This window comes from Tachypleus tridentatus, chromosome 9, assembly GCF_004210375.1.
Source record: "Tachypleus tridentatus isolate NWPU-2018 chromosome 9, ASM421037v1, whole genome shotgun sequence".
Lineage (NCBI taxonomy): Eukaryota > Metazoa > Arthropoda > Merostomata > Xiphosura > Limulidae > Tachypleus > Tachypleus tridentatus.
Window position 1 is genome coordinate 112,013,824 of NC_134833.1, and position 27,870 is coordinate 112,041,693.

Below are 27,870 nucleotides of genomic sequence, written 5' to 3' on the forward strand. Positions count from 1 at the left end.
GACCTTGTTTGTTTTGGAATGTAGGAGAATATCAGGTCACTTAACTGATTAACATAATGCACATCTTTACTTATTTCCGACATTAGAACATTTTGTGGCCTTATTCAAGATGAGGAGCTCAGTTTATTACCAAGAGGACAAGATGGCGCTAAAGGGACAGCTACATAATTGGAGAAAACGATTGGTTAGGCAGAAATACAGATAAAGTGTTTACGGTTAACTTAAACCAATACTGACACAACATGACAGCGAACCACACACGTGAGGCTCCGGAAGCTGTAATTGGACTTCCCGCTGAGCAAGAGGCGGCCCATTAGCCTTGTACTTTGGACCTTCTATAACATACTGTTGAGCAGAGGTATGGTGTCAGTTTTTGGTGTTATCTCTCTTCTGGCAGGTAGAACACAACCACAGTGGAGCTGGGAGTGTCGACACAGTAGGAGAGCCAATTGCGCTTAATTTGTCCCAGTGCCGCCACGGTTTATACTTCATATTGCCAGCCGTATTAGTGTGTTGTAGAGCAGTCGACAGTCATGTCGTGACAAGATGTTATCGTTTTTATCTTACGTCTAAACTAAAGTTGTTAGTTCCAATCTTTAAAATAAACTACTCACGATCATAATATCATATTTGGGAAGTGACCTCTTTAATCTGTATGAAAAGGAATAATACTGACTGTATAAATTAGTTTCAAATTTGTATTTTATTAGTACGTTATAATGAATGTGTATATAATACCATGTTGTATAAACTGACAGTCTAATAGTTTTTCCCAGGATACTAACTTTCCCGTGTTTCTGCTTCCGGCAAGGTTTCGATAGCTTAGACAAGGAACTCTTTTATTTTTTTTCATTCTTGAATCAGCGCTATGCAGACAATAAGAGTGATCATAGCCAGCTTTGTTTCGGTGGTGCTTATATCTGACGTCATCACTATTCAGTGGCTGTAAGTATTCTTTAGTATGTTGCCTGTTATAACCATTGGTTAATTATTCTTTTACGTTAATCGATTAGTTAAAATGGGTCAATACTAATTAATCTATAAATTAAACGAAGATTCTTGCATTTTTATTGTTTAATTAAGTCTAGATACCAGTGATCAGATTTAGATGTGGTTCAGTACATTCATCATTTCAATGGTGAATTCAGATTATTTATAAATGAATATTCATTTACGTTGAGCAATATGTTCATTTATCAGGTAAACCGTGGCAGAAATTATTCAAATATTATTCACAAACTTAGCCAATTGCTTGTTGTTTAATTGTGTTTTTTAAATAATTTAATATAAACTAGTTGACTTTACTTTGGTATCAGTTGGATATCCATTGTTTAATTAAATTGAATTGTTTATATACGAATACATTTAAATTGGATTTGACATTTATTAATTCATTGAATTTACATACAGTAGAACATTAATTGTTCAAATCAGTTTACACCTGGTTGAAATTTTACCGGATCAATACATCAATATGCTAGTTTGATGCTCATTAGCTCATTCAATTTAATACGATAAAACACTTATGGATTCATTAAGTTGAAATGCTACTGTTTGAATAAGATTACGGAGGGCTAAGTGTTTTGATTTTACGTAATATTGCTCGAAACTGTAGCCATGATAGATATCATTTCTGTTGCTTAACGAAGCCTGTTATATGTTACTTTACAATATACGAAACTTCAAACTTGAACAATGTCAGTTTCTTCATCAATTACTAAAAACATATATCTATAAAATTATGAGGCACACGTGGAGAACAGTTATTTAGTTTGATGACTTAATGAAAGCAAAATAAACTGGACATGATTTAAACACATGAAATATTAATTTCTCGCTTATTATTGTCCCTCGGTCCGATAACTCAACGCAAAAGTGGTTTGTATTCATGAAATGATAAGTATTATCTCATGTTACGTACAAGGTTTACATATACAAAATATTTTAGATTATTATGCAACAGATGTGCAGTGTAATTTGGCTGACAATTTGGATAATTATAGGGAAAGTAAGCTTCATTATTAACTTATAAGAAACTCAAAGCAAAAAAGAACGAAATATTTTGCATAAAATACGTTATGTACAAAAACGTTGAATTTAAGGTTGTCGAAAAATAGATGAGAGTGAAGTTATTACAACAACACACTTTTCAATAAAATTGGTTTTAAACCGTCAAGTGTATATTCGTACAAATGTTAAAAGAGCCAGTGTTATGTGGTCTGGAAGCGAGAAATTGAAAAGGGTATGTTGACACTTTGTATTCGCAACCATTTTTAATTAAATTTTAAAAATAAACATTTTTGACTGCTATAAAATTGAAATTGTAACTCTCAACTTTTCCAAAACGGTGTTGTTGTTGTTGTTTTTTTTCATTTCTGTAAACCAAAATCTAAAATCGTAAAAACTGACAATGTCAAATTGAGAGGTTGCACTAAGTAATTTGCCTGGTTCTAACTTTACAGCTTTCACAAAATTCTAGTTGCAACAATTCTTTATTAGCCTTCTTCACAATGTTGAAATTTCGAGATCTCATTGGAAATAGGAACATTACGTTAAAATGTGATGCGACAGCCATGCGGGACATACTCTCAAAAAGAACAGAAAATTGTCTTTAATTTATTTGAACATACACCCACTGTATACGTATCCGTAGTACTGAAAATAAAGGAACATTTCTGAACATTAGGCCAACCAGTATGTTTCAGTTTAATTTAAGTACGATGTTTAGCTAATTTTTCTTTAAACATAAGAACATTTATTCTAAATGTGCTAAAACTGCTATTGCCCCAGTGGCACAAGTCTGTATACTTTTAACGCTAGAAACCGTGTTTCAATACCCGTAGTGAGCATAGCACAGATAGCCCGTTGTGTAGTTTTATGTTTAACCTTGAACAACAATAAAACTACTGTTACAGGTTTGTTAGGATAGCAGTTTTATCTAAATATTTTTTGTGAAATCATTAAAATTGTCATGAAATATATTAAATTAAAAAATCATAAAGAAATATATGGTTGAACAATTTGATAAATTTAATATATCATGAAGTTTTAAGTAATTTAACTTTAAAAGTAATATGAGCGAATAAGCTGAAGAATAACAGCTTCAAATAAACACAAACGCCAAAATAACGGAGTTGACAAGAAACCAAAATATCTGTAAATAAACAACAACATGAAAAGAAAGCAGTTTTGAAATATGTTACATTCTTCTGCGACCTACATATGTATAAGTTCAATGCTTAAAAATTACAAATCATCTCTAACTAGTTCTTATACTTTGGGAACAACAAATATATCAAAAACATAATTTCATAAATAAGCATTTTAACTTGTTTGATGGCCAGCTGGTTAAGGCATTCGAATCATAATATGAGTGTCGCGGGTCCGAATCCCCGTCACACCAAACGTGCTCGCCCTTTCAGCCATGGTGGCGTTATAATGTGAAGATCAATTCCACTATTTGTTGGTAAAAGAGTAGCCCAAGAATTGGCGGTGGGTGGTGATGACTAGCTTCCTTCCCTCTAGTCTTACAGTGCTAAATTAAGGACGGCTATCCCAGATAGCCCTCGTGTAGCTTTGCGCGAAATTCAAACAGTCAACTTGTTTGTACATTTTGTTTTTCATAGTAACTTTAACATAAACTGTTTAATATATGCAACTTGAATTCTACGCTAGTTCTATCTATTGGATTTGTAAAGTTTAAACCTTTATATATTATCCATTAACGCCATCTTTAAGCTTGATTGTCTTAAAGTAGTCTCTTAGTCATCAAATTTAATACTGGTTGTATATTTCAACAATGAATTATATTAATTTAAAAACACATGCCAAAGAAATCACACAACAAAATAAGAGTATCTTGCATTAAAATAAGATGTGTTAATAAGGTTTCATAGGGTGAAGATTGTTAGAACATTAACAAATGCTTATTTAAAATGTGTTATGAGGTATCAAAATACTACTTATCACAGTTTTAGGTTAGGTGTATTAATAATGTATAACAGTTTTTAGGTAAAATGTGTTAATAAGTTATATTTTTTGAAGAAACTGTAATTCTTTTTTCATTAGTGAGTGACGAACGCAGATTTTAACTTCCAATGCAGTAGAAAGGCGTCATAAAATTTTATGCACTTGGCACAGCATATTCTTTTGTTTATGTATGTACACACACACACACACACACACATATTTATATTTAAAACTATTAATTTCTGTTCCATGTTTATTAGTTAGTATATAATGTACAAATAATGAATTTTGTTTTTAAAAAATAAACAGGCATAATTTAATTATGAAATAAAGTACAAAAACAAAGATACACCTAATTCGGCCTTAAATTGAAAATTTAAAAAAATGCTATTACATCTAGACGTATTCGTTTCCGATTTATGCCTCTAAAGAAGGACTGTTTGTCAGCTTGAAAGCTTAGGCTTAATAATTGTTTATTCTTTTATCATTACATATTCTTTATTTTAATTCCGAGAACACAATTCTTACTCAAATATTGTGTGACGTTGAAGTTTTTACTAGCTGTAGGACCCTACATATGCAAGAACATTTGCTGTTATATCCCCAAGCACAGCTTAACACCTAACATTTTGACATAAAGTGACAAGAATAGCTTCAACACTAAAGTGTAAAACTTGAGAAAACCATGTAAATTTGAAGTTACTTTTCAGTGAGAACAAGTTGATGTATCAGGATTTACAATGTGTAATTTTTTCTATTCTAGAAACTTCATTTTTGTTTTTGCTGCAAACCTGTCTTTTAATTAAACTTATGTTCCTGAAATATTTATCAATTACTTTTGATATGGAACTTACAGTTATGTATTGCTCCTTAAGCATACTATTAGCATTTGTAAATTTTATACACTCTTATTACAGCAGTTACTTATACCTCTCTTACGTATGCATATTATAGACATAAAAATAAGTTTTATATATTTTTAAATTAGAGATACATTGATAAAAAATCCTAAGTTAAAATACATTTTAAATCGAAGATCTAGATCCAACACGTTTCGGTGCCGATTGGCTTTTTATTTTCATTTGACGAGAATCGAAGTTTATTTATAAATAACAGGACAACAGCAACGACAACGAACATTTGACAACTGTATGTCCAGGAACAAACATTTAATTCTTGGACGTTTTGGAATATTCATAATCCATCTTTAGCAAGCTTCTATATATGCTTTTTAATTTTAATTTGGGAGTTTTAACCTAGGATTTTAAACCAATGCGTTGTTAGTTTTAAAGATGAAAAAAGATCCAAATATTTGAGTCTAAGGAGTTTTTCTTTTTCAAAATAAAACAGCGTCATTTGTAGTTCAATGAATTTATTAAAAACATTTTATGAAGGAAAACAGCAAACAACAATGTATTACTGTCGACACAATTATCAATTATTAGAATCCTTCCTCTTGCTGAATCATTTTTTCTTAATCTGTTAGTATATGCTAGTGAATTGCTTAATAATGCTTGCAGTATAACTTATTTTGTTTCTATTCATAGTGCATCAAACATTTGTTAAAGTGTCTTAAATTAATGAAACATTCTAATTTTTATTAATATCTAAATACAGTTATCATTTTTCAACAGTTCTGTATATTCCATTAACTATTAGAAAACGAAAATGTTAAAAGAGCTCAGTAAAAGTATTCATCGTCATATTACTGCTTTATTTGAAAAATTGATGTAGCCAGTGGGATGTTTTCCCGAACTCCAAAGTACAAAAGAAAAGTTGAAATGAACATGGCAAAAACACAATGAAATAAAGAGCTTGAAATAAAAAATCAAAGTTTCGAAGAAAGAAAGAAAATACAGTGTAAATTAAACGTGTTTATAACAGGCTAAAATTCCTTTTTGATAGAACAAATTCCAGAACAACGTGACTTATGAATTAACAAAACTACAGTGAAGTGAAAACTTGTAAAGTTTGGACCATATGAAGGAATTGTGACGTCGCAAGCTTCTGCTAAAATTAAGGCTAAATGATTAGAATGACCCTAATATACAAATATTATAACATTCATGTCTAGAAGATTTGTTTTACCGATAAGTCAAAATTTTAAAGAAGTATGTGAGGTGACGATCAGGTAAGACAGGAGCACCAGTTGCATGAACTCTTTTATTAATTGTTCCCCGCTAGGACAGCGGTGCATTTTTGGATTTACAACGCTAAAATCAGGTATTCGATTCCCATCGTCTGATAACCCGATATGGCTTTGCTATAAGAAAACACATACACCTTTATTAATTATGGTGGAGAAAGAAAACTTCTATAATTCATCTATAGCCCATTTTATTTTGAACAACTGACCAACAGTAATTGTTTCCATAAGGGTTTTGTCCGTCTTTCTTAACTAAATAACTGGATTGACCATCTTCTATAACGCGCAACAGCTGAAAGTGCGTAGCGGGTTTAGCACCATCACACTCTCGAACCCTAGACCTGATGATGCGCAATGAAACAAGCAATCACTAAGCTATACTCCACCCGTTTTCTAAAGACTAAATGTACAAAAATGCGAAGGTAAGATTGAACACAATTTTTCCAAAATATAAATCAAAGAAAAAAATATTGAAGGTAACCATGAAACATATAAAACGACGTTAAGAACAAAAATCGGCGACATTTCTAGATGGGTGAGGCCAGGTGTGGCTGCGTAGTTAGCGAATTTCGATAGTGGTTTTATAGTCTTACACATAAATAAATAAATAGTATAAATAAACTAGATAGTGAAGAAGCTGTATCCAGATAAAATAGGAACAACATTTTATATATTTTGGTTGAAGATTATATTTATCTATATAAATACTTTCTGTTGTGGGCCCGGCATGGCCAAGCGTGTTAAGGCGTTCGACTCATAATTTGAGGATCGCGGGTTCAAATCCCGGTCGCACCAAACATGCTCGCCCTATCAGCCGTGGAGGCGTTATAATGTGACGGTCAATCTCACTATTCGTTGCTAAAAGAGTAGCCCAATAGTTGGCGGTGGGTGGTGATGGCTAGTTGCCTTCCCTCTTACACTGCTAAATTAAGAACAGCTAGCGCAGATAGCCCTCGAGCAGCTTTGCACGAAATTCAAAACAAACTTTCTGTTGTCTTTCTGTGTAATTGCCTCACAAGGTACGGGTGGATCTTTAACAAAATTGATATGGATGTTCATTAAGTTAATGGGGGATCACATACACAAATTTGTATTGAATCCCATGCCTCACTGTTGACGTTGTACACTGACTATGAAACCAGTCTCTTCTCTGTCATCGAGCAAGTGGATATATGTTGTTTTTGAATAGTTTCACATTGGATTAATCTGTAAAAGAAAACATCCATTTTCAACTTTACTCATTCCAATGTTTGAGGATTCTTGTTCATCAATATTTTGGTTTAGAACTTCAATTTTGCTCGTTTTTAGCAGCTTAGTGCACACTGGACCATTGGCACTAACATATACCTTACTGCTTCCGAAGTAACATTAACATCTAAAGCTAGGTTGAGGACAAGCACTGTACTCTACCACCGAGTATTAAATTTATTATATTTCTGAACACTACGTTCGTTATTTATCTCCTTATAGATTTCCTAGGAGAAGAGAGTAATAGCATGCCATTCATCTTTTACCATTAATGTTTTGTGTGGTTCTAATGATGCATATTTTAATAGTATCATGCAGGAGTTGCTGATAAATGTTGATTTAATTTGGAAAAGAACAAAATGTTAGTGTATAACTCTCACTTCATTTCTTTCAGGTAGTAGCCTATAAAATTGTACGCATCAATCAAAGCAAACTTAATTACACCCAGTGCTACTTGACATAATGTTCTAAAGTTTTTGTAGTTATAGTCTTTGTAGCTCTTCTCGTGCAGAACAATAATTCTCTACGAGTAGTAATGACCATAAGTTTTCTGGGTTATAATAATTATTCTTTAAGCAAATTTATTTACATGTTACGGTGAACATAGTTGTCAGAAACGTCGAAACCTAGGGTGCTGGGGATGCAACTTATATACAGTGAAGCGCCATTAAGCCGCGGACCAGTAAACCGCGAAATCGCTTAAGCCGCTGTAGCAAGTCTTGTCCCAAAATTTCTGATGTATTAATCAAAACGTTTCTCACACTCTCCTTGTCTTTATAACTTCAAGGGGATATTTAAAAAGGATTTGCTTTAATTTGGGAAATAAATAAAATATATTACAATAGAAATCGACCATTAATCTACCTTATCCGCTCTCTATGTCAGCTTTATGGAGGCTGCCATTGTTACCGAATCACACCACTCCATACATTAAAGTTAATCCGCGGTAAATCCGTGAAAAAAGTGATCCATAATTAAAGTATTATTTTTAATTCGATAATCCGATATTTCTATGGAATTGTATAAATATTGGCCACAAACCCAATAGAAATCACTTCAGTTTCTGAATTAATAGTGAGCATATCATATTGACAAGGCGGCCTGCATGTAACACGGGAAGACGAAATTTTACAGGGAAAAGCGAACCATCGCAATGCATTGGTCGTTTGTGTTAAAACGGCACTTGTCAATTGTATCTGAATAGTCTATACATTAATATTATAATGATCACGCAATGGCCCGGATGAGGCTTTTCGGCGGAGCTGTTGGCGACTTCGGCTTTTCAGTAGCAAAGGTTTAAGCCGCGGATCACTTAAGCCGCAATTAAACAGGTTGACCCCCCAAATACCGCAGCTTAAAGGCGCTCCACTGTATCTAGGAGCATGCTACCGTTAGACTGACAGCACGGGAACTGCTAAAGTCAGCTCCTCATACTTCCATTTTCTCATTGAAAAATCTGTATGTCTACAAAAACCTACACTTTCAAACTGCTTGTTACACCCATGATTCGTCAGGTTCTTCAATAATAATTCTTTGAGCAAGTTCCTCTAAAATTTGTAACAATCGTAATTATTTATGTTTTACAAATTAAACAGTTCAACGTTGTGGTAGCTTGTTTCACTGTTACTTTTTGTAGTAACTGAATAACAAAAGAAATAATTTCAAAATTTTAAGATGCATTTCTTTAAAAATTATTTATTATTGAGAACAGATATATGTAAGTTAAATCTATAAGACATTTTAAAATTTTCTGAAGTGTAAAACAAAACTTCCAACCACAATTAAGCAACAAAAATAAAGTAATGATTTTTTTCTTCTAATTTCACTGGATTTATTGAAAATAACATAACTATATATCGTGTGTATCAGTATTATTCAAGAGTTCCCCAGTGGCACAGCAGCATGTCTGCGGATGTACAAAGCTAGAAACCGGATTTTGATACCCGTGGTAGATAACGCACAGATAGACTATTGTGTAGATTTGTTTCAAACAAACAAACGAAAATTATTCAAGAACAGAAAAATATATTCCAAAGTATTGCTAATTTCCGGAAAAATAACCAGTATTTAGTTTTCATTAGCGGTGAAAAACTAAAATAATAAACTTTAATCTTCCTAAATATAAAACTAATCAATCAATTTTTACTATAAAACAAATAATAAAACATTAAATATATTTTAAAACTCTAAATCGTCGACTTGTTTACTACTGATGGGATTGGAATGTTGCAACAAATTCAATAATCTCACTTTTTTTATTGTTAAGACATTCAGTGTAAAGAACTTACAAAAATAATTTGGCAAAATTACTCTCATTTTCTATATAAAATATGTAGGAAATATCAGTAACAGTTAGAGTGGTTATTTGTATATTAACTGTGTTTTATTTACCAAATTTTTATGTTACTCATTTGCTATAGAATTCTGTTACCAAAAACGTTACAGACCCACAAACCCTTTGGCGCAGTAATGGTTTATAAAAATGTGTTTAAATATTCAGTTAAGATTCATTACCGATCGTTAAAAGTTTTTCGAGTATTAGTAAATTCAAAAAATGAAAAAAATTACAAAACATATGTTTAGAAATTTGTGGTGAAATAATATTGAAGTTAAAGGAATTAATCAAATATTTTAAAGACTCTTTTGGTGGCGTATGACTTCATAAAAAATAGTCTTCACTGGGTGACACTAGGGTGCTATAATAAATTTTGTTCACAGTAAACGCAGTCTTGGAGTAGTTCAGTTTTTATCTAAGCAGTTTATGCATTATATGTTAGAAATAATTCATTATATCATAAAAATCTTCTGTAGCTATATCTATTTTTGTAACAAAGCTGTGTATAGGGGGCAGAATCGGGGACCACTGGGAAAACGTGTTCCCAATATTGAGTAGATGAAGAAATGCCTCCTTTGAATGGGAAATAAAGATTTGCGTATAACTAATATAGAAAGTTGTTGTTTAGATTTTGAATTTAACAGTCATGGTTAGCACAGCAAATAAGGTGCCTCCAGTCGTTGATGCTCACTCCACACCAAAATAATTCAAATATGTTCCGTTGTATTTGAAGCTATGCAGATACGAAACTATGTGATTTACCTAATCTAAATCTTGTATTAATTAATTACACAAAATAATTGACAAACAAGCTACATTGCCTTCGCTGCAGATTAGGTTGGGGGCACTCCACTCGTAATATGAGGGTCGCGGTTTCAAATCGCCGTCACACCAAACATCTTCGCCCTTTCAGTTGTGAGGGCGTTATAATGTTACAGTAAATTCCACTATTCATTGGTAAAAGAGTAATCCAAGAGTTGGCTGTGGATGGGTGATGACTTAATGCCTTCCCTCTAGTCTTACACTGCTATATTAGGGACGGCTAGTGGTCACTCCCCCACCTGTAGATTTATGCGAAATTCAAAAACAAACAAGCTCACAAAATTCAGGTCGCAGCTGAAGCAACAGGTTATTAGCGACTTTGTTCTGTAGTTAAAAGTCAGCCAACTCTGACTGAAGTTAATAATTAGAAATCTTTTTCTTGTGCACGGACTATTTTCATACCAGCTAACAAGTCAAATTTTCTGCACCTTGGTGGGACAGCAGAACATTTACGATTTGATTTCCCATGATAGACATAGCCGAAACCTAAATGTGTCTTTGCGCTAAAACAAACAAACAAATTTCCTTAAATACTAGATAATTTTTTCTTAACTTTGATTGATATATTGAATTATGGAAACAGACTTAATGAGCTACACTTTTTTTTCGACGAATTTCTCATATTTCGTTCTAAATAAAGGGAACGTGTTTAAAAGCTTAAATTATAAAGTATAAAAATGATTGTTTAACACGAATTATTTTTATTGCTATATATTTTCTCAGAAATTAAGCGAAAAGGATACAATTACTTGAGTGCATTAAGAACGTCCGTTCACGTCATTATGGAATAAGTACGATATTTAAAATATTAAATCCATAACACGAAGTACTTCTTGTTCTTTACGTTTCTTAGAGAAAGGCATTCCACAAGTACCATTCCAATGGTATTTGGCCCATTGTGATCCTTCTAAAGGACTAATAACAGCATAACACGTGATATTTAACTTCAGGCTAGTGGCTGTAATGACCCAAGTTCTCAACGGTTCGTCGGTTTCACACTAGGTTTTACAACAACCTCTAATTTCTTCCCTTCCGAAACGTTTGAAATGGAGAAGGAATGTGAAGGTAGCACGCCCCTGGGGTCTGACTCACTGGGAAGTGGGGGAGGTATATGTACCTTGAAACAGGTGAAGGGAGGGAAGAAATGATTCTGATTTCAGGACCTAGTAATAAACTTAGTCAACAAAGCCACTGAAAAAAAATAAAAAGACGGTCATATTGAAAAACAAAGGAAGAAACAACACGTGGCTGGTCATAAAGATGAATTTTTGTTCCTATCATTGGTGTGGAATTCCTTGCAAATGGACAACACTGTTTACTATCCATTAGAGAACGACTTCTAAACCATTGTATTCGACAAATCTTTCCTGAAAAAAGATTGTTTGGATGAGTGACGAAGGCTAGGGTTATGCAGATGAATGTATTGGCTATTTACTGGTATTCTCAAGTTGTTAGATATTTTTTCTATTTCATGCTAGTTATCAAAATCATGATTTAAGATGACGAATATAAACGTTGTTTTAACTGTAACGACACACAGTGTTTGAGCTTTTTTTTATTCTTAGATAGCATAATTTAAGTGCGCTTTTAGCATCGTATAATAGGCCATAGTGTTTAATATTACTTTACCTATGACATATTTTATTATTATTTTCCGGAAAACATATAAACATAAAGTTTTTGTGTTTTGGTAAGTTCTATAAAACTAACCGGAAGATGGAACTGTTTCAATGGCACTACGGTTGTATGGTTAACTAGAGGGCGTTCAGTGGAGCGCATACCTCCGCCGCGCAGCGTCAATCTCAGTTAGTCCTCAAAAAATTAAAACATATGTCCATATGTCCGTCGTTATCAACACGCACAAACCATTTGAGTAGAACAATGAAAAATAATATTATATATATGTCCACTAAGTTTAATAAAAATTCGATCTTTTTTGACTGTGTTATAGGGTAAAAATAGTGTCAAAAATCGTTTCCCATATTAATAGATGGTACAGCGTCTTTGAATTAATTTCCTTTGCGCTTCAGTAAAAATTATTAGAGCATACTAAAGTTTTAGTTTGTTAAAATGCATAAAATGCTTTATTGTTTTTGACCCACTGCATAATTTGATTACTTTTTTATTATTATTAAATCAGAAACTACTGAATTCACAAGGTTACTTGTATATTTCCCGTTACACAGAAACCTGGCATCCTGAACACTACGCGCATTTATGAATTGATGGTTAGGGTGTCCGACTCGCAATCTGAGAGTCGTAGGTTCCAATCCACTTTATCGACCGCGCTTGCTCTTTTACCCGTGAGGCGTTATAATGTCACGGTCAGACCCGCTATTCGTTGGTCTAAGTCCTAAGAGTAGCCTATAAGTTGGCAGGCGGTGTTGACTAAATGTCTTCCTTCTGATCAATCGGTGAAGATTTGTGCACATAACCTTCGTTTAAAGAAAACTAAGATTTTGCTTCTATAATACTTTTACCATTAAATGAAACATAAACTAATGACTGTTATACAAAAAATAAGTTGAAAACGTATTTTAAAATTTCAAGACGATGTTGTCTGTAAAAGTAATAATAGAGTTTGTTGGTCAGGTTTCTGCAACTTAATATTAAAATATAAAGTTTTCTGGGTTGTTTGTTTCGGATATCTACACAAAACTACACAGATTTGCTTCTAATATCGAACTGATAGGTTGCACTGATTGTTTGGAATTAAGCACAAAGCGACACAATGGGCTATTTGTGCTTTGCCCAACACGAGTATCGAATACAGGTTTCTAGCGATGTGAGCTCGCATACATACCATTGTGCTATTGGGTGTGAACTGACAGACAAGAGGGAAGGTGACTAGTAAACAACACCCGTCGCCAACTTTTTGACTACTTTAATCGTTTAGTGGGATTCGATGTTTACTCTTAAAACGCATCCATGTTCCTATGAGCCTAGCGTAATTTTGAGAAAACGGGATACGAACGTGGGTTCCTCATATTGACAGTCCAGCACGCTAAACACTAGACAACGTTAAGTTCAGGATATATTAAAATGTTCTTTTTATATTTTTGCTATATTTTGTTCAGAAAGAACCAGTAAATGTATCGTGCCATTCAAGTTGAAATATTTTTGTTCTTTTTAATAAAAATCTCATTATAGAGATCAAAACAGCATTCAACCAGATGCTGCAGAAAGACAGCATCAATTGAAGTTTTGACCCCAGTAATACCAAAATTGCCTACCTGGTAACCATGTACAGAATAAGCCCTGATGTAGTAGTACTTAGGAACGTTCACTTTTATGACTAACTCTGGAATCCAACTGTTTGTAGTTTCATTCACTGAGATCAGAAAACTAATTAAATGGCTTCACATACATGAAGCGAAGTTTACAGAATTACATGGTTACCTAGCGTAAAGATCAATAATGAGATAACCAATAATCACCTCTTTGAAAATATAAACTGTATTATCAATATACTGAGAAACTAGTGATAAACCCATCATTACTAAATATGGGCTTAAATTTTAAGGTTCACTGCAACGTAGCAACTGTTTAAAACACAAAGAAAGTACTCCAAAAACTTTCAATGAAAAAACATATGTTGGTAGAACCAATGCAGATATAAACGATCCGAACATTTCAGCAGACTTATTCATACATGGTAACGTGCTTAAGAAATAGAAGACTATTAGACATGCTAATGAGTAATACTAGTAAATTATCCCTTAAAAATTCAAGAAAGGCATTACTGAATAACGCAAAAACTGTTACACGTCCTGTTTGAATTACTGATCACTTATTCGTTCTTGTACGTGCTTAGTCGAATTCGTGTTCACAGGTAGGATGTCGAAAAATTCTCAGAAACGAAGATTCATTAGAATGAATGAACTTAGGTTTTCATCAATATAAAGAACTCTACGTCTACTGAACCAGGAAGAGTGGACAGAGCCTATTTCATCCTGATTTGAAATCAGTAAATTAATAAATAGTCAGTGAGCTATAAATACCTTGTTATATTGTGATATTCTAAGCATTCCTCTATCTGCATTCAGGCAATTCTATAGGGAAGATGTGTGTGTATGTGTTTTCTTACAGCAAAGCCACATCGCGCTATCTGCTGAGTCCAACGAGGTGAATCGAACCGCTGATTTTAATGTTGTAAATTCGTAGACTTACCGCTGTACTAGCGAAGGACGTATAGGAAAGGACAATATTAATTCAGTTTAAATGTTAATCGGAATTGGTCATTAACTTGTACATGTTTGATTCTTATTTTATGCTAGTCATTTTATCGTAAATTCAGTATAACTTATGTTATTATATATATAATAAGAAAGTTAAAATTATATTGAATTTACGATGGAAATTGTTTTATATTAATTATGAATTTTATAAAGTTGAACTTCATTTGTACTTAATAATGACTACAATATTACATTTGTTTCTATAGATTGTTCATTAAATCTAGAATTTCTATTTGTTTATTGTTGCCTTAAATGTCATCGGCTAGCCTTGTAACAATAAATGTATAGAATCTGTCATTTGTATAGGTATATGGGAAAAGAAAAAAACGCCCAAAATATTAATCTTTAAGTGTTTGTTATCATTTACTTTAACAAACCCAACAAATTTAGTTTATAACTTGTATGACTGACTGCATGTGGTACTTGCGCAATTAAAACAATTTTTTTTTGTTAAAGAAATGCGCAGAAAGTATTTCATAATACGATTGCGAACTGTATTGAATTTTATGTGAAATTAGTAAAAATGATACTAGAATATAATTTTTAATTTATCCATTTCGAAGTTTGAGTTCGAGAATCACAGTATATTATATGTAGTACGTTCACATGTAAATAATGTCTCAACCTCTTCTGTATCTGTCGTACCTCAGCTGACCTGAAGAGCACTGGCTATTACGTGGTCATTACGTGGTTCATATATCATATACTATATTTTTATTCAGAATTTTTTGTCAGTAATTATTAATATTGTCTTCTCCCTTTGACAATGTGGTCGTTTTATCCACTCCGGGGTCAAGAAGACTAGCTTACTGGTTCTCCAGTTTTTATGAATAATGACCAAGTTAATTCGAGAAAATGATAATGATAACTAATAATACACAGTATTAAAATAAATAAATAAAAAAGTGTTAAATAATCATTACCCTAATTCTCATACATTGTGACATAAACGAAATTGCTAAAAATTATATTTCACCAATGAATCCAGTTCACAGTATAACAGCTACAGTCAGGTAATTTGCTAATATAATGGTTTCTCAACCACTGCTATGTTCGTGGTATTCCAGCTGAGCTGAGAACCTCGGCACTCTTTATGATAATATAAGTATGGCTGGAACTTTATTAAACACTGTTTTTCTTTCACTCAAAAGTTGTTAATAAGAGTGTATTGTTTTTCACAGCGCTATTGGCAAAACAAACAATACCTGGGATAAAAAATTCCATTGTGTTCGCGCCCGAAGACAAAAAATTCTGCAGGGCAACCAAGGGCGCCTTTGTAAACGTAATATGGAACTTATGCCTTTGGTCGTAAACGCTGCCCAGGTGACCATGAGAACATGCCAGGAAACGTTTGCGGACAGGCGGTGGAACTGTTCCTCTATTAATGTTATTCCTAGCCTTACCCACGATTTGACTGCAGGTACGTACGTTACAAATAAACTCTTTGTTAATAGTATTCCGAGTTTTGTTATTCCAGACTCTTACCTGTAGACATATCTTTTTATCTCATGCTAACTTATATTATACTTTCAGATATGCATACTGTAATATTTTCCATGTGTTAATTCATTTTATTATTAAGTTACAATCAACTTCACATATGTATCCTGTAACCATTTACCTGTGTTTAAAGTACAGCTTGAGGCTCATATGTCTGTGTTACTTTCTTTTATTACTAAATAGATAACACATGACTTATAACCCTCATCTTTAGTATCCTGTTTTGTTACTTCTTACACTGACACAATATACAATTTCAGGTATACTTCGTGAAACAAACCTTTCCGTATCTCGCTTTCTATTACTTCTTTCCCCGAATACTACAACAACGACAATGAAATACGAATTCTAGCTTCAGTTACAGTTCCTGTGAATGTACTGTTTGGAATAATACATAACCTATTTCAAATACGCATAGTTAAGTTATATATCTGTTTTATACTGTATCTCTATTAATAGGTTTACTTACTCTTAAACTTCATTTAGGTAGCTTGTGTTAATAAAAGACCTGTTTTTAGGTAAGTATCCTGCGATGTTAGGCAGCTTTATCCTGCTTAATTTAACTTTCCACTTTTTTATGTATTGTGTAATTCAATTTCAACTAATGAATGACCATTATTTGCACTCGGGCCATCATGGATTGTTTGCTTTCCTTATCAACCATGTATTTAATATCGATAATTTCGTCACTACAAGCCCCCAGTGGCGCAGCGGTATTTTTCTGGACTCACACTGCTGAAAACCGGGCTTTGATGCCTGTGGTGAGCACTGCACAGATAGTCCATTGTATAGCTTTGTGCTTAATTCCAAACAAACAACAATACACAGTGGATTTGTTTGTATAACACTCATCATAACATCTACAATGTTTTCTCTAAGGTTGTTTTAATGCAGCTACTCTATTTTTCAGTCACTGGTAAAGTGTATTGGTGTTTGCTTTACCAATTTGTTAACAAGCTCGTGGCCTTGATTTTACATTTTTGTACTATTCTTTCAATGCTTCTTTCCGTTTTTTGACTTCATGAATTTTTATATCTTTGCTAACAATCTTCAATTTTTACGACTCTTTAGATCTATTTTTTCATCCTCTTAAGATCACATGATATGCCCCGAACTCTCAACCTGATACATAAGAGGTCAGAGAGTCGCGAGTTCGAATCCCTGTCACACCAAACATGCTCGTCCTTTCAGCCGAGGGAACGTTATAATGTGACGGTCAATCCTACTATTCGTTGCTAAAAGAGTAGCCCAAGAGTTGGCGGTGGGTGTTGATGATTAGCTCCCTTCCTTCTAGTCTTTCACCGCTAAAGTAGGGATGGATAGCGCACATAGCCCTCGTGTAGCTTTGCTCAAAATTCAAAACAAAACCAAAAGAATCATAATCTTCATTACCTATTTGCAAGGCTACCAAATCATTTGGGGGTACTAATATATCTTAAGATGTCACATAAGTAATGTAAGAAAGAAAACGGTTTTCTTTTGGCCTTCGAGCGATAGAAGTCTTTAAGCATTTCCTAATTTCATGCTTTTGTCGGAGAAAACTCTCAGTTTTTCAAAACTGAACTAAAGCTCAGTCAGCATGCTTGGTTTAAGGATTACTAATTAATTCCTATTCAAACCATTTTATTTTAAAATGTAATTATATTTATTACCCAGTTAATTAGCTAAGAATTATTTAAAAACAAACAATCAGTGACATCTGTTCATTCCAAGTCACGTTGGCAGCTCACTATAGTAATTACTTGATGTAGCATCTGATACTGCTTTAACAGCTTCCCTGTATTAATTACTTGATGTAGTATCATGAGACTGTTTCAACAGCTGGCACAGCTTACGACGTTATTTTCAACATTTTCCAGTGATTCATACCACAATATTTTTCTGCTGTTTATAGATCACAGGTCCTATATTTTCCTGAAATGAACTCTAGTAGTTTTATAACCTATGTCATTCATCAGCTAGTGTGGTTAAACATGTTTCATTTCTGCCATGAAGCTTTGGTAAACAAAACAGTTGAGAATTCTTTGTTTCGAATAAATGAGATTTTTCTAACGTTTTCTGAAAGTATCATTATGTATATACATATATTCATAACATTTCTTGGCATTATCGGTAACTGTTATTTACTTGTTCCGCTTTTAGGTACTCGAGAGCAAGCTTTTGTGTTCGCGCTAACGTCCGCTGCTGTTGGTCATACCATAGCACGCGCTTGCAGCTTGGGAACGTTTATTTCTTGTAGTTGTGGACGCGTGCCTCGAGAACCACCTAACGGAAACTTCAAGTGGGGTGGATGTGCTGATAATTTACGTCATGGCCTCAAGTTTTCACGTTCATTTTGTGATAGTCCTTGGAGGCAGAAGGAGATAAAAGAAAAAATAGAGGCTATCATGAACAGACATAATAACAAAGTAGGAAGGCAGGTGAGTGACAGAATTTATAATATTATGTTATTTCTAATTCTGTAAACAACTGTGTTAAGAAACCTATGTTGTCTTATAATGAAAAATCAGAAAAACGGCAGAGCATTAAAGTTATCTCAGGTAACTCATGAATTCACTCGCTTCCTAGCTCATGAAATATATTTTTCATCGATAAGAACTCACTTGCGTAAAGCAAAAAGTTAATATCCAATGGAAGTTAAGCTTGTCGTCACGAATGAAATCCATCTGAAGATTTTGAAATCATTCTCTCTGCATATTGTAGCAAGGTATTCACCGTACTGTTTTTCAATACCTTGAATAACTACAACAGTATTCACGATTTATGATCTCATTGATTGATGACCCTAACAAGGCTGAAAACTACATATAATATGCAATACTCAGTTTTCCTTATAATCGTATTGTGAATCAAACTAAAAGGTGATTCCACTTACGTTATAAAGAATTACAAAAAGTTTACTATCAGAAGACTAAGGACGCATCGCTTCTTACGGAAGACTTGTCTTGTAATAGGAGAAGTAATAAGACAGCATCTCGGTTTCTAACGGTTATAACTATTTTCTTTTAATATATAGAATTCGTTGTTTTACGAACTATAAAGTGGACAGCTGAGGTTATAAGAGAGAATGATACAATTTTTCACTACTTACAAGTGAATTCTCTAACAATTAGATATCCCGTTTTTCACATCAAATGATTGATTTCTGATTCATTTTGAGGTTTTGAATAGAGAAGTGATGCAAAATTTTGAAATTTACTTCCTTGATATTTTTTACTTATTATGTTTGTCTGTGTCCTTCATTGAAAGTGCAGTAAGATTACGGACTTACTCTAAGCTCTGGGACTCGATTCCTTCTAATGAACACAGGAAATAGCTCATTGTAGCTTTGCTCAGAAAGAAATAATATTTTTTGTGTTACTCTTAAGCTTACTTACATGGTTTTCACACCATGATGTCTTCTGTAATTACTGACAGATTACAACACTCTCTTTCTATCCATTAGATCTCTGATTTTATCAGATACCACAATTTCGGTGTTAAGTTATTCATGAAAAACACACCTTTTATAGAAGGACGGTTTTATCACATTTCACTCACTCACGTTCACATTGCATTATTCCATTTTTTCATTTTTATTGGCATTCTCTTTCAAGAAATTCTGGCCTACTTAGTGCCTTTATTTTTAATGTTGACCTCAGGATTTCAAATGACGAGATTAAGACACTCTAGGAAGCAGTGCTTTTTTTTATGTTCACGCTGTTTATCGGATTACTCCTCGTAAAACCGGGCACTTATTACCCTTCTCAAAATTATGGTCAACTCTAATCATTTAGCAAAACCTCTTTCATAAAGGCCTGTTTTTTTATGATTTCTCTTTAAAATCCAAATACTTTATAGTACAAAAAATAATAGGTCTAGTACACTGAGCATCTCTTCACTCCGTGACAAATTCATGTTTCTCCCTTTTAATACATCTTAAATCAAAATTTAAATACCCAGTAAAATTCTTACTATCAATTACACAGGCGTAACAATTTAAATTTCTTAAAATTGGTTTGATTTTAATAGCGGATTTTCTTAAATTTAGGCACACAAATTTCGAAAATAATTTCGTTTTTTCTATCACGTAAGAATTTTTACAAATCGAGATGAGCAAAAAAAAAAGCAAACAAACAAACCGTTGTATAGATTAAGTTATTATTTCGTTTACCGTAACGAACATTTTCTATCATTATGTTTTTGTTCTAGAACGATCGATAAGAATCACACATCGCGATTAGTCTAGAGAAATCTGTAGCCAGTGGTTTTCAGCATTTTAAGCATAAACAAAATGTGACCCGAGATCAATTAAAATGATTCATTGATGTCAAAGTACATATGACGTTTTGTGAAAAACCTGTACGTGATAAAGAGAAATGACTATCATTTTCGAATTCAGCGTAAAGGAATTGCTGTAGAAGATGTAAACATTTCAAGACAGTAAAACCATCGCAGGTCCGTGTTTGTGGAGACCGTGCATTGTTGGACACAGGAGCGGATTGACACGTTGCCAATAGCTTTGATATTCTGTCGTTGATAGTTGAGATATCTTGAACATTAACACGTGCCACTTGCTGTTATAGTTTCATTGTTATTGGAAGTCTCTTTGTGTGTTTTTTCTAATTGCAAAGCTACAACGGGCTATCTGCTGTGTCCACCAAGGGGAATCAAATCCCTGATTCGCTGTCACAAGTACAATTGAGTATGTTGTACAGTATGTATACTTCTGCCTTTTTTTTGTTAGTGGTTTGCTTGATATATATATATAGAGAGAGCTAGAGAACCAAATGCACTTCATTCATGTTGATTTTAATTTGAACGTCTATCTTGTGTATTTAAATGAGTCTAAAATAACCACATTGCTCAGCTTACCGATGATTATCACTTATGTCTTTAATATCTATACAGCAGTGACAGTTAAGCCTTATTGTTCCATCTGTTATTACAGGGTTTGCCAGTGTCTAAGTCTCTAAACGAGTGCACAACAGTAACAACACGATAGGTCCGACATGGTCAGGTGGTTATGGCTGTCGACTCGTAATCCGAGAGTCGCATGTTCGAATCCACGTCACACCAAATATGCTTTCCCTTTCAGCCGTGAGGGTGTTATAATGTTACGATCAATTCCACTATTCGTTGGCAAAAGAGTAGCCCAAGAGTTGACGGTGGGTGATGGTGACTAACTGCCTTCCCTCTAGTCTTTCACTGCTAAATTAGAGACGGCTAGTATAGATAGCTCTCGTGTAGCTTTACGTGAAATTCAGAAACAAACAAACAACACGATATGCCTGTTTTTCTACTCATAAGACTGATCAGTTATTCATCTCCTGACTTAGAGCTCTTATCAACACTCTTAAAAGCTGATCAGTTCTCTAACTGTTAACAAGCGACCCGTGCACATAGAATCACAAATATATATGGTTTAATTTGTTGACAAGTTACCTATACAAGAATAACCATACAGCTTAGGTTCCAATTTAATTACTGATAGGCGACCTGTACATGTATAATAACACAACGTAAGTGTTATTATTTAATTGTTGACAGGTGATCCTTACATGTATAATCTTACACCACAAGTGTTATAATGCGTCTGATTATCCTAGTATGAAACTGATCATTTTATTTTCTGACAGATAGCTCGTAACAGTGTGACTACACAATGTAAGTGTCACGGTGTATCTGGCTCTTGTAATATAAAGACATGTTGGAGGGCTTTTCCGAAGCTTTTGGAAGTGTCTGAGTTCCTAAAAAGGAAATATTACATCGCTACAGAAGTTATCAGCCAGAGAAGAGGGGAACAGCAAAAACTGATTCCAGCCAGTAGTCAAATGGGAATGTATGGGAAGACCGATTTGATATTTATCACCAAATCTCCAGATTACTGCCTACCTAATTCAAAAGTTGGATCTTTGGGCACCAGGGGGCGGTAAGTCAAGTTTCCTACTACACTTAAGAAAGCTAATTAATTAACAAAATCCTTTTCTACCTTTATGTTATCTCATGATTTACGATCTATGTTTTTATATAATAATTCTGTATCGAGATGATACTCAAAGATTACTTTCAAATGTTTGATATCCTTAAATGTAAAATTCAAATGACTAATTTTGATTTCCACAGCTATTTTATTTTAATATTATTTCTGAATAAAATCGCTTTGATGCTTTTTGTAGATTGTGAAAAGTTTAACTTTCTGAAAACCTCACTGATTCTTAGTCGAGAAAAAGTAGTTACGGATTTTTTTTTGCAGCTAAGTTCCTCCCCTTCCCATGTGACACAGCGGTATGCCTGTAGACTTACACCAATAGATATCGGAATTCGATACCCATGGTGGGCAGAAAACAGATAGTCCATTATATAGATGTGTGCTTAACTTCACACAAAACAAACAATTTAGTTAAGATGTTTATTTTATTATGAACAAACAATCCAATTACTTAGCTGTGAGAACAGTTTCAGTTGAGCTTTATGTATACTAGTTAATGGTTTCAAGCGTATTTTAAATGGAAAGTCGAACATATCTGAGTGTGGGAGAGCACAGTTTATTACAGTAACGAATTAAATCTATTGAAGTGTAAAAGGGGACAAGAGGGACACAAAATAATTTGCACGTAATTTATTTTGTGCACCGTTTACGTAATTTAATACATAAAAACACAATACAGAATTTACATTTTACCTAATTCTCAAGTATTTATTATTCACTGTGTTGCACCTTTTCTAAGTTGTTAAGAGAAAAATTATGCTTTAATGTATTATTGCCTTTCATTATACCTATTATTATGATATATATTGCACTGTAATAGTGCATTCGGACAACTAATACATCAGTCGTAAGATGGATCAAAATATGGTACGTAAAAAATAGTGAAATATACAGCTGAGATGTTATTGAGATAAACAAAACATCAAGTATTTAAAATTATCATAATTTGTATCAACTTTGATGTAACATTTTCGAGATTTAACATTAGTTTAAAATGATTTTTTTTTAATCTCGTGGCTTTCCGTTTTTGTTATAGGTTTGTTATTACATTTGTCATTGATCTGTATATAACATATGGCCAACACAACATCGTATGCATGTTTCATGGTAAGAGAAGGTTACGTGATGGAGAAATATTTCAAATGTTATCAATCATTATTATTATGGCAGATGAGGAGGTTCATACTTCTATTTGAAAGGGCATAAAAGGAACTTCGGGTGATGAAGATGTCTTTTCTCACCATCGTTCGGATTGGTGATTTTGCGACTTTTGTTATTAGCGTTACAATAGATAGCCATGTCTTCACGTTTTTCAGAGAACAGGTTCGCCGGCGGCAAAATTGTTTAACCAATCCGAAGAATACAGTCCTCTTTAGCTAATTCAGCCTTCAAGCTAATGGTAACAGAAAATAATGAGCGTTTTCATTCCGGGCATTACATAAACTGAAGACAAGACTCCATTCTTGACGTTTCTGAAGCGAAAATTTCTTGCTTCCGTTCAGCAGGTGTTTTAATGAGTGCATCCAGGTGCAAGCACATTTAGTGTGCGTTGTAAAAAGTAGACCTAGGTTATACAATATAATCAACTAGGTTATACAATATAATCAACTGCTTTCTTTTCTTTTTCTTCTTCTTTTTTAACATCAAAAGCACAAACGCTATTATTGCATTCTTTTATTGTAACTTAAAGTCTCTCAATTAACTCGCAGGTGTTCTCAAGAGAAATGTGTACCGTCTTGTCGAATATTTGAACACTCGTTAATACAAATTCTTACAGTCAGATGGGATGCCAAAAAACTTAAAATTGCTTTACAGATTACGTATACAAAAGCAAGCTAATTGTTTCGTTTGATTTATAAGCATTTTTCTTTTCTATTAACAGACTGGATTCGCTAAGTACATCCATATTTTTTATTTCCATAGCTTAATCAGACATGCCAAAAACACGTTCGTATTTTTCTCTGACCTCGAATTCATAGGATGTGCTATAAATGTTCGGATGAGCCTTAAAATATATAACAATTCGTTGTGCAGAGCCACAAAATAAGAAAAAACCAACTTGGCAGGTTGAAGAATTAATGCATTCATACGATTATGGTGGGCTACAAAACTACCACATCGTTGAAGCTTTGTATGTTACAGAACTCTTTAAATCTTACTAACTTCTTCAACTATAGAATTACAATTTTAGAAGCTTGGAGTCGCAGGGATCGACTCCATTTTAAACATGCTATTGGTCTAAAGAAATACAACATTTTTAGTTGGTTGGTAGATTACAGAACTACAAAAGTGTTTTTCAAACTTGGTGGGCTTCAGAATTGCAATATTTTCGTAACGAGCGATTCTGACATCTATCAGTTTGTTACTCTTAAACTCGAAAAAGGTGTGTAACATTAGCAAATTTATAAAAGTTCTGAAAATATAATATCACAAACCCAGGAGAAGACGCATTATCAGTGTATCATCTTTAAAGTGAAGATGTGTATTATCCACGTAATATCACTACGTTATTGATACGTGACTTATATGAGTAAATATGACGATGTAGCATCATTAAACTATGATCTTATGTATATTTCTTTGCAATCTCATTAGATTCAGATTATTTATATTTATTTTCTCAGCATATTCTGTGATCCAGATATTGATATTTCTTTAACCTTGTTTAGACAACTTTAGCCTTTAAAATTCGTCACATAATTGTATTTTTTCGTGTAATTTGTGCCTGAAATTTTAGAAGAACGACAATTTATAATTGTTCGTTATTCTAGAACATAGTTAAATTCATAGTTAACTACACGCATATTCGTCGCGGCATAACGGCTCTGAATTGTTTTTGTTTTTTTTAAATCAAGCACAAACTTCAGCTTTGCAGGTCCACCAACTCTTGACCTATTTAAGATCTAATTACAGTTTTGGACTCAAGAGATCAAATCCTTTCAATTGATTATTTAACGACGCCCAGGGTTCATAGATTAATTTACTCTAATTCTGTTTGAAATAATTTTAGTTTTAGGATAGGTTAGTGGAGATCTTGATTAGTAATAACATCGAATCGGGTATACGTGCACCTTACGATAGTTATCGCTAGGGCACAAAAATATAGTTAATAAAAGGAAAAAAAAAAAACATCTCGTAGATTTATTTACTCCTGCAAAAAATAATTTCAAGTGCAACGGCTATTGAGCATTCCGTCTTGTTTATAACTTCAGTTGTTTGATTGGTTGTTTGCTTTTAGTGCAAAGCTACAGAGTAGGCTATCTGTCTTCTGTCCGGCGTGGGAATTTAACTTAGGAGTTTTACGTTGTAAGTCTGTAAATTTACCGCTAATCCACCGCAGGGATACAATTATAAAGCAACAGTTTTAATATTTTTCTTTACCATTAAAATAGTTCAATTATATCTTTCTTTAAAGCATGAATGCTTTGATTTAATTTAATCGAAACTTGTTTCAAGATAAACATTTAAAAAAATTGATTGGTTAATACTTTATTGAAAAACAACCTATTTATGTTTATTTTTATTTTTAAATTAAGAAAATAGAATGAAAATTATGAGATGGCTTGAACTTTAAAATTATGCGGACAGTCTAACTTGGGATAGGATTTGGATACTTGTCTGGAACCAGATTTATGAACAGCTGTTTAAGAATCACAGTTGTATTAAAATCAAAATATGCTTGACGAAACTATTTTCTTACATACATTAATTCAGTAATATTTGCTTACAGGTCATGTAATAGAAGCTCTACCGGCACTGATGGCTGTGATTCCATGTGTTGTGGGCGTGGTTTTAGCACCGAAACAGTTGTAAAACTAGAACACTGTCATTGTAAATATTATTGGTGTTGTTATGTCAAGTGCAAAACTTGTCGCAGTTGGGTTGAAAAACAAAGGTGTCTTTGAAGGACATGGTATTCCACAAAGTGTATAAAATATTATTCTCAAAGATTTACTCTCTAACACCTTAATGCTATACAAGAACGGCTGCACATCGACTTCAGGAACTGAATTTAACACAAGTCTCATTTGATATTATAATTGATGACTGCAACAATAACTGAGAGATTTCGCTTGAAAATCACATGTACGTGTTAGTGCTATATTTAAAGATCTGGACTTTCGACAAAAGAACATCAATTCAACGCTTCAAGTCTCATTAGGTAATATATTTAAACAGTAGAATCTGACTTCAAAATTACCTATTGTACCGTCGATTGCAGGGCCTGACTTAAACACAACAATATTGTTAAGCAACATTTTCGAAAGTTCATAAAACTGGCTGTATAAACTGGCTACAAAAAACACGTGTTTCTTGGTATTGTGTTTAAACGATTGCACCATCAACTGCAGGACTTGGCTTTAACACCTCAAGGGTCATTAGGCAACATATCTCAATTACAATAGCATCGAGAAGAAGACCTGGTTTCAACATCACAACTTTTGGCAATATATTTAAACAATTGCATCTACAGTTTCCAGCTTCAACACCACAAACGCCATTAGGTCGTGTATTCAAATGATTAGGTCATTATGCCTCCACACGGGCGGTGTCAGTAGGTAATATTTAAATAAACAAATAAAATGTCAAGTAGACGACTTGATTTTAATTAAATAGGCGTCACAAGGTGGCGTATTTAAAAGACTGCAAGCTAAGATGCAGGACTTGGTTTAAACATCACAGATCTCACAGTCCAATAAAGTCGAACAGAGGTCCCCAGAAGTTCTGTTGAACACCAGTTTACTGACAAAGAAAGTACTCGGCTACTCAGTTGACTGAATAATCATGGCAAAGAAAACATATAATATAGCAACCGTGTGACGCGTTAGCTTGGAAATGCATAAACGACATAACATATCGTTTAAGATATGAGGGGTGCGAGATTGAGACTGTTACTGTAAAATAATAAGATTTATTACTGAAACGTATTATAGAACATAAGAATACAAAACAATCCCTGTATAAGACATTAAAGTATGTTTGAACAAAGGTTTAACTAATAATAATGGAGTAATTAACCTTAATGCATATATTGACTGTTACACATATCATAAAATTTACCTATTTCATAAAGACATTATATTTATTCTTCAGTTAAAAACGAATTATTTTATTAGTACGTATGTAAGACTTTTTATATCTGACAATCCTAAGTCTTTTTTAATATTACCAGCAACAAAAAGATGTTACTGTCAACATTTGTGAAAAAGTTAACTTGTTAAAGTGTTTGATAATTATTTCTTTATATATTTTTTTACACATTGTATAATATTTTAGTTATCAATATATATCCAAGCATTATTAAGAAACCCAATGATCCAAGTTTTGTTGGATGAGGAATATTTCTTCATCAGGAACGATAGGAGTATTCAGAATGACATATGCAATAAATGTAACGAAAAAACACAAACAACAACAGACAAACAGAGAAAGAAATGCGGATATTGTGATTGTATGTGAGTGAATTATGATATTAATCAGCATATAAATGGTTCAAATTATTCTAGAACCCTGTTATAATATTTAACCAAGTAAAATATTTTTAATATATATTTTCTGGAACTTAATTGTACTTTTGCTTAATTTGAAAAGTGTTCTACAATGTGTAACATAAGAGGGAATACACGTGATGACATGTAAA

The 27,870-nt window shown here is 33.2% G+C and overlaps 1 protein-coding gene across 1 annotated transcript; it reads left to right on the forward strand.

Annotated features, from left to right (window-relative positions):
- The first annotated feature begins 246 nt into the window (after positions 1-246).
- On the forward strand, positions 247-27,870 carry LOC143226063 (protein Wnt-11b-like). Its single transcript, XM_076456502.1, has 5 exons — positions 247-945; positions 15,940-16,178; positions 18,401-18,678; positions 21,877-22,169; positions 25,960-27,870. The coding sequence occupies exons 1-5, from the start codon at positions 869-871 to the stop codon at positions 26,132-26,134; spliced, it is 1,062 nt and encodes a 353-aa protein (XP_076312617.1). The 5' UTR covers positions 247-868; the 3' UTR covers positions 26,135-27,870.

Coding starts and splice junctions, on each gene's coding strand:
- LOC143226063 (XM_076456502.1), top strand. CDS start 869: ATGCAGACAATAAGAGTGATCATAGCCAGCTTTGTTTCGGTGGTGCTT. Junction 18,679..21,876: donor ATAACAAAGTAGGAAGGCAG/GTGAGTGACAGA, acceptor ATTTTCTGACAG/ATAGCTCGTAACAGTGTGAC. Junction 22,170..25,959: donor TCTTTGGGCACCAGGGGGCG/GTAAGTCAAGTT, acceptor ATTTGCTTACAG/GTCATGTAATAGAAGCTCTA.